This window comes from Doryrhamphus excisus, linkage group LG2 (genome assembly GCF_037039965.1).
Source record: "Doryrhamphus excisus strain RoL-2023G ecotype Guam linkage group LG2, RoL_Dexc_Guam_v1.1, whole genome shotgun sequence".
NCBI lineage: Eukaryota > Metazoa > Chordata > Actinopteri > Syngnathiformes > Syngnathidae > Doryrhamphus > Doryrhamphus excisus.
Window position 1 is genome coordinate 4,809,836 of NC_136358.1, and position 16,603 is coordinate 4,826,438.

The following is a 16,603-nucleotide window of genomic DNA, read 5'->3' on the forward strand; positions in this document are numbered from 1 at the left end:
AATGCCACCCTAATTTTATGTTGTTATTGATGTTGTTATTCATATTGATTGCATTTTTTGCATGGTCATCATATTATATGGATTTTCGCCCAATTATTGTTTGTATTTTTTTTAACTCTCTGGTATTAATCCTGTGTTATTAATCTCTGTTCCACAATATGGGATTTGCATATTGTTTCCCCCCTCTGCTGTGAGTATGGAGGTCAAGTATTTGCTTCATGGTTCATGAAATTTGGGTCAACTGTCTCCCTCCCTTAAGCCGGAGGTCCCCAGCTTATAGTTTACTTCTTAAACGGAAGGCTTTCATATGTGCATTCATGTGTTCTGGCCAAAACTCGGACAAACAAGCCCGGATGCTCCCTGGGATTTCCCTCTTTCGTCCACCTGCGCCCCGCCCCCTTGCAGTGGCCGCTTGCCCTTATATGTCCACAGTGGTGCAAAGGACAGGAAGACTTTTGTTTACGTGTGCAGGCACCGTCAACCCCTTTCTGGAGGTGGCATCAGTCCTGATGTTGTCCAGTGTACCGCATGTCGTCATGGCAACCGCAGGACTCTTGATGATTCCAGACCACTTTTAAAAGTGATATATAATTTTCCAACTTTGCAGGACTTGGGATCACACACGGATATTAAAATGCAGGAAGTGACCAGCAACTTTGCCAAGGGGTTTTCGACTCAATGGCTTCCGCCCATTGGAGAGCTTGTTTAGTAATGTTGTCACTTTTCCTTAACCACCCGTCCCCCCACCCCCTTCCATCCGTTCTTCTCACAATGCCTGGAAGCAGCCGAGACCTACATGTCCCTCTTTGTTTTCTTTGTCCATGTTGTTCTTTTTAAAAATTACAAAGCACTGCAGTGATCCGTCTAAACAACAAATCAGAGCGTAAACATGTTTGCTGACACCGATGTTTTCTAATGGCTTCGCTGTCCACAGAACTAAAAAGCAGTGGAGGATTTTAAAGAATCCATTGTCTTCAGACAGAGGTGTCTAAACTTTTTCCATAAGGATGCGAACAGGCCACATTGATACATTTTGTACATTAAAGATGCTAAAACTAATCAAACATTCATACATTAATATATGCTCAGCTGTCTGAGGAAAGCATCCACATTGTATAGCTTTGTATTCTAGTTACTGTACAAAGCAAGTTGGTGTTATAACTAATAACATATTCCACCACTAATAAATTAATTGGATTTTTATAATTTTTATAATTTTTAGAATAAAAAACAAGCTGTGGCCTTTGGACACCCCTGTCTGTGGACAATAGGCCCTTTACTCAAAAGTATTACACAATGCTGCTTCAGTAAACTAAGATAATGAAAATCAATCAGTGTCTCAGTGTAACACACGTTACACCCAATATGAGGTAACTTTCACCCATTTTTTATTGATATGTGAACCTTGTAACTCCCCCCTGCCTGCCCGTTGCTTTTACTCAACCTTGGTGTCCGACTTGCTTATTATTATTATTATTATTATTATTGACGGATGTCCTGCACTGCACAGTTTTTTCATCCATGTCTCTGAGCAGCTATGCAGGATGCATTTAAAAGTTGGTGTGTGTTGGGGACAATGTGTGGTGTGTGTGTGAGGGGGGGGGTGTTAGTTCCTGCACATCTGTCGGCTGCATTTCTCCCAAAGCAGGGAAAAGGCTGTTTTTCACAAAACGAGCAGACTGTCTCCCAGCTAGAAGCCACAATGTTGTCTCGCTTCCTTCCGCCTTGTGATCTCTAGACTCTAGACCAGTCTCAAACACGCGGCCCGCGGACCAAATGTGTCCCGCAGGACACTAGTTTGAGGCCCCCGCCTTGATATGAAAGTTTAATGTTAGTGCTGCCCGCGCAAGTTTGATATGGATGCTGTATGGTATCATGTACCCAGAAAAAAATTATTACGTTTGATTAATGTTCATGTTAAAGGTGAAATAACTGTTAATAGTTATCCTCCCTATCCGTGTGGAAGTGGTAAGTTTTTGGCTATTTAAGTTCAAAGGAAATAACTTGGAGGCTACCATTTAGGCCGCTAGCTCTCTAGTTTGCGAGTTAGCATGTGTCTCAAGACCCTGCAGTTGCGCAATATGTTGTATATAAAAAGAGTATAAATGTGACTATAGTCGTGTTTTGTCATGTCTACAGGGCTCTAATAATGCTTTGTTCATTTTAATCTGAAAAAAATAATTTGTCTACCCACCAACTATATGTGGTTTCTTAAGTTTTTATTATTTGCCGTTTTATTATTATTGTTATATTTATTACTGATTGATTGATTTTCTTTATTCATGATTTGTTTATTTATTTTTCATCTTATTTTGTGTAGAAAAATAAAAATTAAGATATTTGAGAACAGTGGAATGTTTTATCAGATTTTTTATTGTAGAAAATCGGAACCAAAGCAAAGTTTATTCATTTTTATGTTTTTAATAAATGCGTTTTTTTTAATAGAAAACCTGATGTGGCCCAGCCTGGCCCAGACCCTAGGTCCAGTGACCCCCAAGTAAATTGAGTTTGAGACCCCTGCTCTAGACTTTCAGCTTTGTTGTGAACTCCCACTAATAATATATATTTTTTATAACAATTCAACAGTTCATCTTCCAGCTTCCCCTGTCCTGGAGCGAGGTGAAGGCTGTCGGAAAGCGTCGGTGGGGGGAACTTGATGTTTTGATGGCTCGTCCCTGGACAATGAGGCACGTAAGCACCTCTCCCCAAGAGTCCTCATCAATATTTTTTTCAGCAGGACCCCACAATGCTTTCCTGCCATTGCTTTGCTCTCAGCAATGGGGGTTTAGACAAACTAATATCCCACTAAAAATACTTGGACCTCAGAGTACCGGCCAGGCCTTTTTCCTGCGCGTGGGCCATTGAGGAAAAAGGAAATACAAGGAGGGGTGTGCGGGTGGTGGGGGCTTCTCTCTCTACATTATAAAGAGTCTCCTCCCTGCATCCTCCTCACATACTGCTGATCAGAGCCAGTACAAGCCCCCATCCCCACCTTCATGTGTGACTGTAGGAGCCTGAGGCGAGGGGCTTGAGGACAGCGCGGGCCACGTCGGTTCTCGTCCCTGCTGGTCGGGGTGAGTTGAAGAAAAATAATTATGCATGATGTTGTCAAAATAGACAGAAAAATGAAAAGGATGCTTGTTTTTGTTTGTTTTTTAAAGGTACGAGTAGGGAGCTGGTCTCACCTAACACAAGTGTCCGGGACACTTGTGTCTATTTATTCTTTGCCTTACACAACATTAGGTGAGTATTGTACTGTCAGTCATTCATAGCAAGGGTGTGCAAACTTTTTCCACCGAGGGCATTCAGAAAAATTGTAGTGGTGGGGGTAATTTGATATATTTTGTGCATTAGAAAAATTGTACGGTTGGGGGCAATTTGATACATTTTGTTCATTAAAGATGCTAAAAGTAATCAAATGTAGGTCAAAGCATGCTAAGCTATCTGAGCAAAACACAGACAGCAAATTATACACAAATTAGTGTAATATATACTGTTTCTCATTAATAATGAATTTTATTTTTACAATATGCAGAGGCCACCCTCGGCCATCTCTGTGTGGAGTTTGCATGTTCTCCCCGTGCATGCGTGGGTTTTCTCCGGGTACTCCGGTTTCCTCCAACATTCCAAAAACATTCATTCACTCATTCATTTTCTACCGCTTTTCCTCACGAGGGTCGCGGGGGGTGCTGGAGCTTATCCGAGCTCTCTTTGGGCGAGAGGCGGGGTACACCCTGGACTGGTGGCCAGCCAATCACAGGGCACATATAGACAAACAACCATTCACACTCACATTCATACCTATGGACAATTTGGAGTCGCCAATTAAACCTAGCATGTTTTTGGAATGTGGGAGGAAACCCACGCATGCACGGGGAGAACATGCAAACTCCACACAGGGTGGAATTGAACCCTGGTCTCCTAGCTGTGAGGTCTGCGCGCTAACCACTAGACCGCTGTGCCGCCCCATTCCAAAAACATGCTAGGTTAATTAGCGACTCCAAATTGTCCATAGGTATGAATGTGAGTGTGAATGGTTGTTTGTCTATATGTGCCCTGTGATTGGCTGGCGACCAGTCCAGGGTGTACCCCGCCTCTCGCCCGAAGACAGCTGGGATAGGCCCCAGCACCCCCGCAACCCTCGTGAGGGAAAGCGGTAGAAAATGAATGAATGAATGAATATGCAGAGGACCAATAAAAAATGAGCTGCGGGCCGAAAATGTCCCCCCTGCCGCACTTTTGACACACTTTTGATACATATATACTATAATAGTGGTTGTGTAATGATGTGTAACACTACAGGACAGCAAGATGGAAGCGGCGGAAGGACCCAGAGTGTCCGGTGGCTACGTGAAGGAGTTCACACGCCACTGCAACGACGTGCTGCTCAACCTCAACGAACTGCGGCGCCGTGGAATCTTAACCGACGCCACCCTAGCGGTGGGTGACGTGCACCTCCAGGCGCACTCTGCAGTGCTGGTGGCCTGCAGGTGAGTACGCACAAACTATTCAAAGTAGTCCAGGTTTGGAATCATTCAAATCCGAGTCTTTTATTTTCCCCCTCCTAGCGGCTTCTTCTATTCGCTCTACACGCGTCACATGTTGCTCCAGAGTGGCGCCAGAGAGCAGTTCATGACTGTGTCCCTCCCCAGCCACCTGGAACCAAGCAGCGTCTCCCTCCTGCTGGACTTCATGTACACCTCCCGTCTCCCACTGACGCCCGCCATCGCCCCTGGCGTGCTGGCTGTGGCGGCCTACATGCAGATGGACCACGTGGCGGACACCTGCCGGAACTACATGCAGCTGCACTGGTGAGGAACTGGACAAGATCACAGTGATGACCAAATCAGGAAACCTCACATAGTGTTTTTACAGCAGGGAAGATATAAGCGTGAGACACCCCCAACTGGTGCTGGACCCCAGGGTGTCTGTCGCATCTGTGGCCCCGAAAGGTGTAGACCCGTCTAATCCTGGACCACTAAAATTCCCCCCAGCAGCAGAGATGGTCAAGTAAGAAAATATACTGACGTCACATTGGGACTTTTCCAAGAGCGGTTCATGCAACACTTCCTTTTCCTTTCCCAGGTTCCCGGGGGAGGCCAGGCATCCGCTCATGCCGGGGGCTTTCCCGAGCCGCAAGCCTGCCTGCGAAGAGATGAAAAATGAGCCTGATTCGCCTGTTCCAGGTATCCCGGCTCCGTCTCCAGACAGCCCTGCACGCTCCAGCTGCCAGCCCAGCTCGCCGGCTGAGTCCAAGACCTGCAACAAAAACCTTGTGGTGAGTTCAAGGACATGAATTATGATTTAGTGTATTGCTTCTAGCGGCACGGTAGACCAGGGTTCGATTCCACCCTTGGCCATCTCTGTTTGGAGTTTGCATGTTCTCCCCGTGCATGCGTGGGTTTTCTCCGGGTACTCCGGTTTCCTCCCACATTCCAAAAACATGCTAGGTTAATTGGCGACTCCAAATTGTCCATAGGTATGAATGTGAGTGTGAATGGTTGTTTGTCTATATGTGCCCTGTGATTGGCTGGCCACCAGTCCAGGGTGTACCCCGCCTCTCGCCCGAAGACAGCTGGGATAGGCTCCAGCACCCCCGCGACCCCCGCGGTAGAAAATGAATGAATGTATTGCTTCTACTGTCGAGGGCAGGGAGTACATTCAGTGTTAATTCAGACCTGCCAACATGTACACATTTATTGTACTCAACATGAAATTTGACTTTTAATGCTTCATAGCTTTCCATTGTGTTGCATTTTCCTGATTTCGGTTTCGAGTTCAGTCTGTGTATTCAAGTGTGGTATTTCCATAGAGTGACACCAAAACCACACCTGACCCAAAGGCCTGCAACTGGAAGAAGTACAAGTACATTGTCCTCAATCCTCTCTGTGCTGGGAGCACCGTGAAGGAGGAGGCGGAGGAAAGCACCACCGTGACCCTGCAAGCCCCCACAGAGGCGTGGCCTGGAGAAGTGCCCGGTCAGATTAATAGGTAGGAAAAACATTTTTTTCATCCATTAAAGAACTTTTATTGATTAGTCATGTGCACCAGACAGGGGCAGGCCTCCTGCTACGAGGGTTCTGGCCGAGCCCCTCCCCTCGGCCCATGCGCCTCAGTGGAGGATGGAACAGGTGATCATAAACGAGTCACATTATTTAATATTCAAATTAGCTTTTTTTGTAATGTCTTGTGGCATTTTTTGTGCAAACTGAGACAGGTGCCACTCATGAAGCTGTCAAGAGAGAGCGCTACTACACGCCTTATGGTTACCATAGCAACAGTGGAGGAACCAAAACCGTCCCGGCGGGTGAGAAGCCGTATCGGTGCACCGTGTGCAGCGCCCAGTTTAACCGGCCCGCCAACTTGAAGACCCACGCTCGCATTCACTCTGGAGAGAAGCCGTACCGCTGCGACACCTGCGGAGCACGTTTTGTTCAGGTGAGGAATACAAAAACAAAAACGCCGTTACTTGTGAGGATATTGACTTCGATTGAATTGTATGGTATTATGTACCCAGAAAAAATTATTATGTTTGATTAATGTTCACGTTAAAGGTTAAATAACTGTTAATAGTTATCCTCCCTATCCGTGTGGAAGTGGTAAGTTTTTGGCTTTTTAAGTTCAAAGGATATAACTTGGAGGCTACCGTTTAGGTCGCTAGCATTCTAGTTTGCGAGTTAGCATGTGTCTCAAGACCCTGCAGTTGCGCAATATGTTGTAAATAAAAAAAGTATAAATGTGACTATAGTCGTGTTTTGTCATGTCTACAGGGCTCTAATAATGCTTTGTTCATTTTAATCTGAAAAAAATAATTTGTCTACCCACCAACTATATGTGGTTTCTTAAGTTTTTATTATTTGCTGTTTTTTATTATTATTATTATTATTATTATTATATTTATTTATTACTGATTGATTTTCTTTATTCTTGATTTGTTTATTTATTTTTCATCTTATTTTGTGTAGAAAAATAAAAATTAAGATATTTGAGAACAGTGGAATGTTTTATCAGAGCTTTTATTGTAGAAAATCGGAACCAAAGCAAAGGTTATTCATTTTTATGTTTTTAATAAATGCATTTTTTTTGTTTTTTTTTATGGAAAACCTGGAAAGCCTTGCCCAGACCCTAGCTCCAGTGGCCCCCAAGTAAATTGAGTTTGAGACCCCTGCTCTAGACTCTCAGCTTTGTTGTGAACTCCCACTAATAATATATATATATTTTTTATAACAATTCAACAGTCCGTCTTGCAGCTTCCCCTGTCCTGGAGCATATTGAGAATATTGACTTTTATTGAATTGCTATGCCGCAGGTTGCTCACTTAAGAGCGCACGTGCTGATCCACACGGGGGAGAAGCCTTACCCCTGTCACACCTGCGGCACTCGCTTCCGACACTTGCAGACTCTCAAGAGCCACCTTCGCATCCATACGGGAGAAAAGCCATACTCTGTGAGCCCCCGCACACACTTCACAGGACTGTTTCAATTCTTAGACTTAGCATTTTGAGGTGTCAGTACCTGTTTGTTAAATGATGTGCAGAAGTTCACCCTAACCAACCTTAATCATTGCCATCTTGGTTTATGTCCTTCTGTTCACCTATACAAGTCCATCCATAACCTTGCCCCCCCCACCTCTCCGACCTCATCCACATTCTCAAGCCATCCCGTTCCCTCAGATCTTCCGCGTCCCTCCATCTCACTGTAACCTCTGCAAATCTTAGCACTATGGGGGTCAGAGCTTTCAGCCGCTATGCTCCCCAAAACTCTGGAACTCATTGCCACCAGACCTCCGTAACTCTGCCACCATTCCCATTCTTCAAATCCAAACTCAAAACTCATCTGTTCAAACTTGCCTATTCTCTTTAACTGCTTCACATGGTGTTTTTTATCTTCTGTACAGCGACCTTGGGTGTCCTGAAAGGTGCTTTTAAATAAAATTTATTATTATTATTATTATTATTATTATGTACACTCAAAAAATAAACATTTAGCCTCAACAAAAAAAACAACGCAACAATTTCCATTAGTCTTTCTTAGTTATGACAACTTAATTTGAAATTGCTTTGAACCAACAAACAATATTGCATTGTACAAATTAGCTTTTCCTCTTCACTCAAAGCTTATTTTAAGTAATGCTTACTGAATAATTGTTGTCAAAGGGACAAGTTTTTAAGTTCGTAACTCAAAGAAATATGTTAAGTCAACTGACTTCATCATTTTATTCAAAGTAGTTTAATTTGTTGTCTACTTAATTATAATAACAATGCACACAACTTTTTAAGTAGCAGTAACTTAATATATATATACTATATATAGATGTGTGTGTGTGTATATTATGTTACCAAGCTAATTTTATTAAGTCATGGCAACCTGAATTTTGTTTTAAGCTTACCAATAATAAAATTTGAGTGTATATGACATGCTAAATTAAGTTCATAGAATAGCCAACATTATTATTTGAACATAACTTAAAAAATAAAGTTAGCAACTTGGAAAGTTTATCTAAATCAATGAATTACATTTTTTACATTGCATTCATGTATAAAATCAAGTGGAGTGTAGCAGAAGGGGAGGGACTAACTCTCATAGTTGCAATTCACAATTAAAATTACCCAAGCGCAACAACAGTAATAGATTTGGGACATCACTACACTGTCAGAACTCGTCAGCGTACTACTTACTAGTACAGAAGTACACAAATTGAAACACTGTACAGGATTTCTGTCAGATACTAGAGAAAAAAAATGGTTTTCATTTTTTGTGGCAGTGCGAAAAGTGCGACCTCCACTTCCGGCACAAGAGCCAGCTCCGCCTTCACCTGCGACAGAAACACGGTGTCGTCACCAACACCAAGGTCCGCTACAAGGTCCTGACCGAGCCCTACCCTCCCGTTCTGCAGGCCTGCTGAAGCTTTCAAGCACGTTCTCCAAAAATGATAATCGATTAGGGCAGGGGTGTGCAAAGTGTGGCCCCAGGGGGCATTTTTGGTCTGCAGCCCTGGGCACTTTCTAAAAAATACAATTAGTTCATGATTAATGAGATATATCATTAGATATTACTCTAATTTGCTTTGGTAACTATAACATAAAGCTATGATGTTTTCATTCTGATATCTTACTGTATATTAGAGGTCTACACGGCTGGGCTTTTCCTTAGTATAAATTGTGTGAAAAAGATGATATAAGGAAGGATTATGGACAATATAGGTGACCTTTCAAGAAACAAATGAGGCTATTAATATTTTTTTATATTAGTTTTCCATAGCCGTGGCCATGTTCTTGAGATTTCTTCAGCCCGCCCCGCCCCGTTAGCCGAGGAGTCCGGGCCAGCCGTGGGGCCACCCGCTCTGTGTAGACCTCTACCGTATATTGACCTACATTGGATTGCTTTTAGCATCTTTAAGACACAAAAAGTGGCCTCCCCAGAGTCCTACAATTTCTCTCTATGCTGCCCTGGACAGCCCTAAATTAGGGGAAGCTATTTTGGTTGTAGATGAGCATGTTTGTTGGATTTGAAGTGATGCCGATGATGCTATAGGAAGTCGTTTGGCGTGTTTGTGAAGAGTTGTGAGGAGAGAAAGAGTCTTAGGAAGAGCAGAAAGAGAAAGAGAATGTGCATAAATGGCTGGAAGGATGAAAGAGAGTTGGTTAAAAGCACTTAGTGATGATTTTTATGCTCACATTTATATTTAAGCGGCTTGATGTGTGGGGGCCTGGTGCCTGCATGCGTGTTTTGTAAACTCCTTTACAGTCCAAGCGGGCCAAGGACTTTTAAAGACATACAACAATACAACATGTAGTCTATAACACTAAGGAATTTGGATTTGCTGGCCAAAGATGCTTTGTATAATTCGGATTAAATACTTTTGTTAAAAAAAAAAAATCTATTACAGCTATGGTGTCCTGTCTTTTTATTTACTGTGATGGTTCTTCATGCTTCAGTGGAGACAATGAAAGCTAGTTGGCACCTGCTTCCTGCATGATGACACCCACATTGCCCATAGCTGGGGCTTCCTGAGGTGACCCAGCTCTGCCCCCTGCCCGCTCTGTCATCCCCTCTTCCTGTTGAACTTCCGCCCCTGGATTATGGAGTGAGCATTGTATTTGCTGTGCACACAAACACAGCACGTTTGAGTCAGGGATTTAGGACTTTCTAAATATGCATGCACATTTATGAGACACTATTCATAAGCTTCAGCAAAAAGTGCACATTTTTTAAAAATCGAACACATTTCTGCGATATTTACTTCAACAATGACTTCATTGTTTGTCATTGTTTTAATTAACCCCTGGGGCATTCGGATCTTGGTGAACCTGCAGAGACTGTTGCACTTTACACACACCTCCTCCCCCATCAGCGACACGGGTCCACAGTCAGAACCAGCTGGTTCGCTTTGGTGTTGTTTCACTTGATCCACTTTGGACCACAGTAAGACCACACTGAACTGAAGACATGGCCGGAGTCGCACCATAAGGTGAGTGTTGTTGACAAAAAGGTCAGCAGTGTTGGTTGCGTTTTAGTAACGGTTCGGCTTTTATCGATAAACGTCAAACTGTGAATTGTGACGACTTCCGGTCCCGCTAGTGCAAATTAATAAATATAAGTCATTAGTCTTGATGCGAGGGACATTGTTAAGAAATAAATATATATTAATTTGCTTTGTTTGCTTTGCAGTTAATTCGGCGACTAGCAAGAACCTGTGTGCGCATGCGTCACGTGGCGCTACGTCACTTACGTAGACTAATGAGTGTGCGTCATGGCAGCACGTTGTCGAGTAGGCTAACTCCAATTTATTTATTCGGTATGTATGTTTTTTGCTATCCCTCCTTTTTGAAACTTGGAAAATAATAATGTTCAACTTAAATGTAAATGTAATGCTTTTGGAGGCCAGGTTAAGAGGACAAGTGGCAGAGAAAATGAATGAATGAATGAATGAATGAATGAATGAATGAATGAGTGAATGAATGAATGAGTAAATGAGTGAGTGAACGAGTCAGTCCAGTGAAGGATTTATCGGTTTTATGCAGATTTCGGACTAAGTCACTCATGGTCAAGTCACAAGCCATAACCTTCAAGTCTCAAGCAAGTACCAAGTCAAGTGACGTCATTGCTGAGGTCAAACAAGTCGTACAAAAGTCTACCACATTTAAATCAGTTAAAGCAGTGACATTATACATTAGGAATACACGTTTGGGGCTTATGGTAAGTCAATAATATATATATTGACTTTAGGATAAATCTCTAATACAAATCAATATTCCTCAATCCTCTTTTTTTACAATGTAAGGTACAGATAAAATAAGATGATTTCATAAGAACAAGAACAAGAAGAAACTCCAAATTGTCCATAGGTATGAATGTGAGTGTGAATGGTTGTTTGTCTATATGTGCCCTGTGATTGAAAATGAATGAATGAATGAAACAATGTAAAAATAAAAATTAATCAGTGCAGACCTATAACAAATGGCCCTCCCTTTCGAGGATAATGGAGACGCTTTGATGTATTTTTAGTTTGTAAAAAAAAACTAAAACAATTTTTTCTCTTTTTTGTTCTTTTTAATTCCCCTGCTTTCCTTTTTAGCAACAGTGCTTTTTGGTTTGTGTTTTATTAAATCTACAGCATTTTCTCTTATTTTGTAATTTTGTATTCATCATTATTTATTAGTGTCAAAATGTTTAGCTTTTTTTTTTTTTTTTGCTGTTAAAGTTTGATTTTATTTCTACACAGGCCACACGGGCTCACATTGATTTAGAAGTAAACGGTGCAGAACAATTGATTAGGCGGCCCGGAAATGATGAGGCCATGACACGTACTACAACTGATGCAACACGTGTTGGTGTGAGGAAGACACGTGTGAGGTGAAAAAGGTTGTCCATTTTTGTGTTATTTAAATTAAAGGACTGTAGTCAACTATGTTGGCTGCATGGCGGATGCTGTATGGTATCATGTACCCAGAAAAAATTATTATGTTTGATTAATGTTCATGTTAAAGGTTAAATAACTGTTAATAGTTATCCTCCGTATCCGTGTGGAAGTGGTAAGTTTTTGGCTATTTAAGTTTAAAGGAAATAACTTGAAGGCTACCGTTTAGGTCGCTAGCTCTCTAGTTTGCGAATTAGCATGTGTCTCAAGACCCTGCAGTTGCGCAATATGTTGTAAATAAAAAGAGTATAAATGTGACTATAGTCGTGTTTTGTCATGTCTACAGGGCTCTAATAATGCTTTGTTCATTTTAATCTGAAAAAAATAATTTGTCTACCCACCAACTATATGTGGTTTCTTAAGTTTTTATTATTTGCCGTTTTATTATTATTATTATATTTATTTATTACTGATTGATTTTCTTTATTCTTGATTTGTTTAGTTATTTTTCATCTTATTTGTGCATAAAAATAAAAAGTAAGATATTTGAGAACATTGGAATGTTTTATCAGAGCTTTTATTGTAGAAAATCGAAACCAAAACAAAGTTTATTCATTTTTCTGTTTTTAATAAATGCGTTGTTTTTGTTTTTTTTTGGAAAACCTGATGCGGCCCAGTCTCACCCAGACCCTAGCTCCAGTGGCCCCCAAGTAAATTGAGTTTGAGACCCCTGCCATATACCCAAAATATAATGTGTCCCATTCCAGAAGTATATTTTTGTCCACCTCAAGAAAGCTGAGTATAGGATAAGTGTCGGAATTGGTTATCAGTTATGATGTGCATGGCCTCTAATGCTATGGTGGATTGATGATGAGCTTTTTTTTTTGGTGCTGTCATGTTTTATAGCCTGCTTTTCTTTTCCTGAGAGCTAATTAGCATTGTTTGTGTCCTGCAGCTTTTGCTTCATTGAAGTCTCACGTTGGATGATCACTGATCCATAAGCAGGTGGGTTTCTCTTTGCGTCATCACAGACATCCATTTAACTACACAGCCCACATATGTGGGTCATATTTATCGTGAATTGCTGTCATGTAATCTTTGTGTTTATGATTAACCTGCACCACAGCTTGAAGGACCCTCGGCACCGTGACATGCTCCGACGAGCCAGCCACACATTGGCCCGGAAGAAGTTAATCATTAAACTTAGTCTGACACATGTTTCTTTTTCAAAAACGTTTTCCGCAGATATGGGAAGCGTACAGGTCGGAGAGGACAGGCGGAGAGATGAAGCCAAAAATCCAGACGGAGGCTGGGGTTGGGTGCTGGTGGGCGCCCTCTTCGTGAGCACCAGCCTGGTGTTTGGGCTCATGCGAGGCCTGGGCATCTTCTTTGTTGAGTTTGTGCAGTACTTTGAGGAGAGCGCTCAGGCCATCTCTTGGATCGCGTCTACCGGCTTAGCGGCGCAGCAGTTCTTCAGTGAGTCACTTCATTAGGTACACCTGCGGCTTTAAGTGCTTTGACATTTTTTTTTTTTGTCATGATGTCTCATTGGGGTTCTTGTGGAGTCACATGAGGTGTTGTGTTTGCAGGCCCGCTGGGCGCTGCGTTGTCCAACGCTTACGACACTCGCGTTGTGGTGATGACGGGCGGCTGCCTTGCTGGACTCGGGCTCATACTGGCATCGCACGCCACCTGTCTCGTCCATCTTTACCTCACCATGGGCGTCATTTCAGGTAGATGACGGCTGCTGTTGTGTTACACAGATGATACACTGAGATCTAATTTTGGATCTACAGGGTTGGGCTGGGGTTTGGTCTTCACCCCCATGGTGGCGACGGTCATGGCCAGCTTCACTCAGCGGCGTTCCCTGGCTTTGGGACTGGCGTTTTCCAGTATAGGGCTGGCTTCTTTCACTTTCAATCCGCTTTTCCAGCTCCTGGTGGAGAGGTACGCATGGCGCGGGGCTCTGCTCATTCTGGGGGGGTTGAGCCTCAACATTGTGCCCTGTGGGGCGCTTATTCCCTCAAGGAGGCGGTCTAAAGAGCCAGAAAAGGTAAGGCAGAGCATACCATTTCATAAGTGAATCAGTCGGGGGTGTCCCAGGTTCCTTTCAAGCATTTCCTGGGTTTCAGACGTCTGCACAGAGCACGTCGTCAGGTGTCGGCGTGTTCCATCGAGTCTCGTCTTACCTGGAGCTGTCTCTCCTGTGCGAGCGTCCTTACATGACCTACACCATGGCCATCTCACTGCTCAACGTGGGCTACTTTGTTCCCTACGTGCATCTGGTGGCCCACAGCCGAAACGCTGGCTTCTCCGAGTACCAGTCCGCCTTCGTCATGTCCGCAGCCGGTGCTACCGACATCTTTGGCCGCGTGGCCTCGGGCTGGTTCTCCGACCTGGGCCACTTCCGCCTCATACACCTGCTGAGCGTGTGGACAGCGCTGGCCGGGCTGTTCATCATGCTGCTGCCCGTGAGCACCCTGTGGGGGTCCTACACCGCCCTGGTGGTCATCAGTCTTCTCTACGGGTTCTGCTCAGGGGCGCTGACCTCGCTGGCCTTCACTGTGGTGCCCATGGTGGCCGGCGTGGAGCGTATGATGGGGGCGCTCGGCCTGCTGCAGCTCATTGAGAGCTGCGCGGGACTGCTGGGATCTCCTCTGTCAGGTAGAAGCAATTCAGAATCACATTTTTCCACATTTTGAAAAATTCCCCCGACGTTCCCTTGAATTCCACACTTTCCTTCCCATCCAGCAATTTTCTATACCGCTTATCCTCACAAAGGTCGCGGGCATGCTGGAGCCTATCCAGCCAATCACAGGGCACATATAGACAAACAACCATTCACACTCACATTCATACCTATGGACAATTTGGAGTCGCCAATTAACCTAGCATGTTTTTGGAATGTGGGAGGAAACCGGAGTACCCGGAGAAAACCCACGCATGCACGGGGAGAACATGCAAACTCCACACAGAGATGCCCGAGCGGGGAATCGAACCCGGGTCTCCTTGCTGTGTGGCCTTTTTTGTGTTCTTCTATAATTCTAAAATACACATTATTTTGCAGTTTTTAGTTGCCTTACCTTTTTTTTTAACCAAATTAGCCTAGCATGTTGATGCATCCAGCATCCCACTGTGACCCTAATGAGGATAAGCGGCATAGAAAATGATTGGATGGAAGCACCTGGCATCATATATCCATACTGTATCAGATGCAGTTTTAGCATCATAATCATAAGAATCCCTTCTCCGTGTGTTGCTTGTTTTTAACATGTCAAATTCGACAGAGGCGGCACAGGTGGTTAGCGCGCAGACCTCACAGCTAGGAGACCAGGGTTCAATTCCACCCTCGGCCATCTCTGTGTGGAGTTTGCATGTTCTCCCCGTGCATGCGTGGGTTTTCTCCGGGTACTCCGGTTTCCTCCCACATTCCAAAAACATGCTAGGCTAATTTGCGACTCCAAATTGTCCATAGGTATGAATGTGAGTGTGAATGGTTGTTTGTCTATATGTGCCCTGTGATTGGCTGGCCACCAGTCCAGGGTGTACCCCGCCTCTCGCCCAAAGACAGCTGGGATAGGTCAATGTAGGTCAGCTTGTCATGTTTTGTCATGTGATCAGGCTGCTGATAAACATCAATCCCAGCAGTCTTTCTTTTCCTTGTTTGCGATCACATGCTTCATCATTTTTGTGTGTGTGTGTTCACATGGCGATATTTTGTCCTGCAGGTTTGCTCAAGGACATCACGGGTGACTATATGGCTTCCTTTCTGGTGTCGGGCTCCTTCCTCATCCTCAGTACCTTGACCATGGCCACCCTGCCGCATTACTTTTCCTGCACGGATCCGCCTCCTATGCAACGACCCCGCCAGAAGAACAAATGTGAGGGTCTTGGCTCGGAGACAGAGCAGATGAATAAGACGCCTTGTGAGGTGAATCACTGAGATGTGTCAAATGACGCCTTTTTTTCTTTGTCATTGTGTTGCCCACTCCACATGGTGGTGATTCATACCGTTTGATTGACACACGTCAAGCTTGTTAAGCTTAAATCGAATTTGCACATTGTAGGTGAAATGGGAGTGGTGATGTATTTTAATAAGTTCTTGTTGGATGTAGCACACACGCTACTTTCTGAGTGGTGTGAAGATGACGCACAGATGACCTTTTATTCACGCTATTGTGTAAGAAGGACGTTGGACGCTTGATAACGGAATAGCGCACGGAACTGCTGTGTCATTTGTTGGGACACCGAAAATAATCAGAATGATCTGCTTTAGTTTGGTAGAACCTCACGCACTCAGGAACACAAAACTGCTGCAAATAACTGTCCACTTTTGTAACTCATTAATCAAGACTGCTGGTTACTTGATACGTTCTTCGGCAACTTGGCAACTATTATCCCTTTTCCACCAACATTCCGAGGACTAAAAAGACTTTAAATGTAAGTATTAAAATAGGTCTCGGGAATCTGTGTGGTCAAAGTTCCTGAAAACATATTCACATCAGGCGTGGGATTGCTACTAGGAACTTTTCTCTGGAGAGTTCGGCAGCTTTTTTCAAATCCCAGATTATTGAGAAAAGTTCCTTTGGTGGAAAAAGGCTATTGAACCTAAGTTAACGTTAAATGGGGGAATACCCAGTGTGATTCAAGTCTTATATTCAATATGAAATCTGATGTTTTGTACGTCTTATTGATTAAAACAAAGATATTTTTGTGTCATTTTGCTGTACTTTTTTTTTTTTT

General features: G+C 43.4%; 2 protein-coding genes across 4 annotated transcripts; both read left to right on the top strand.

Moving 5' to 3' along the window:
* The first annotated feature begins 2,602 nt into the window (after positions 1-2,602).
* Positions 2,603-9,884, top strand: bcl6b (BCL6B transcription repressor). Its single transcript, XM_058068006.2, has 11 exons — positions 2,603-3,074; positions 3,162-3,243; positions 4,303-4,490; positions 4,569-4,811; positions 4,876-5,010; positions 5,086-5,278; positions 5,813-5,991; positions 6,052-6,131; positions 6,218-6,438; positions 7,310-7,447; positions 8,765-9,884. Exons 3-11 carry the CDS (start codon positions 4,312-4,314, stop codon positions 8,903-8,905), a joined length of 1,509 nt encoding a protein of 502 aa, XP_057923989.2. The 5' UTR covers positions 2,603-3,074; positions 3,162-3,243; positions 4,303-4,311; the 3' UTR covers positions 8,906-9,884.
* Positions 9,885-10,215: 331 nt separating this feature from the next.
* slc16a13 (solute carrier family 16 member 13) lies at positions 10,216-16,570 on the top strand. 3 transcript variants are annotated; one of them, XM_058068017.2, is made up of 7 exons: positions 10,217-10,471; positions 12,816-12,865; positions 13,106-13,336; positions 13,450-13,593; positions 13,657-13,913; positions 13,993-14,524; positions 15,589-16,570. In XM_058068017.2, the coding sequence occupies exons 3-7, from the start codon at positions 13,108-13,110 to the stop codon at positions 15,801-15,803; spliced, it is 1,377 nt and encodes a 458-aa protein (XP_057924000.2). In that variant the 5' UTR covers positions 10,217-10,471; positions 12,816-12,865; positions 13,106-13,107; the 3' UTR covers positions 15,804-16,570. The 3 variants fall into 3 exon arrangements, with proteins under 3 accessions (XP_078652137.1, XP_057924000.2, XP_078652141.1); XM_078796011.1 differs by having other exon boundaries at positions 10,216-10,471; positions 12,816-13,336; XM_078796015.1 differs by lacking the exon at positions 10,217-10,471 and having other exon boundaries at positions 12,815-13,336.
* The last annotated feature ends 33 nt before the right edge of the window (positions 16,571-16,603 follow it).

Excerpts from the sequence above, each read along its gene's own strand:
- bcl6b (XM_058068006.2), top strand. The coding sequence starts at position 4,312 with ATGGAAGCGGCGGAAGGACCCAGAGTGTCCGGTGGCTACGTGAAGGAG. Across the intron at positions 6,132-6,217 it reads CTCAGTGGAGGATGGAACAG|GTGCCACTCATGAAGCTGTC; the intron begins GTGATCATAAAC and ends AAACTGAGACAG. Across the intron at positions 6,439-7,309 it reads GCGGAGCACGTTTTGTTCAG|GTTGCTCACTTAAGAGCGCA; the intron begins GTGAGGAATACA and ends GCTATGCCGCAG.
- slc16a13 (XM_078796011.1), top strand. The coding sequence starts at position 12,919 with ATGTGGGTCATATTTATCGTGAATTGCTGTCATGTAATCTTTGTGTTT. Across the intron at positions 13,914-13,992 it reads GGTCTAAAGAGCCAGAAAAG|ACGTCTGCACAGAGCACGTC; the intron begins GTAAGGCAGAGC and ends CCTGGGTTTCAG. Across the intron at positions 14,525-15,588 it reads GCTGGGATCTCCTCTGTCAG|GTTTGCTCAAGGACATCACG; the intron begins GTAGAAGCAATT and ends TTTGTCCTGCAG.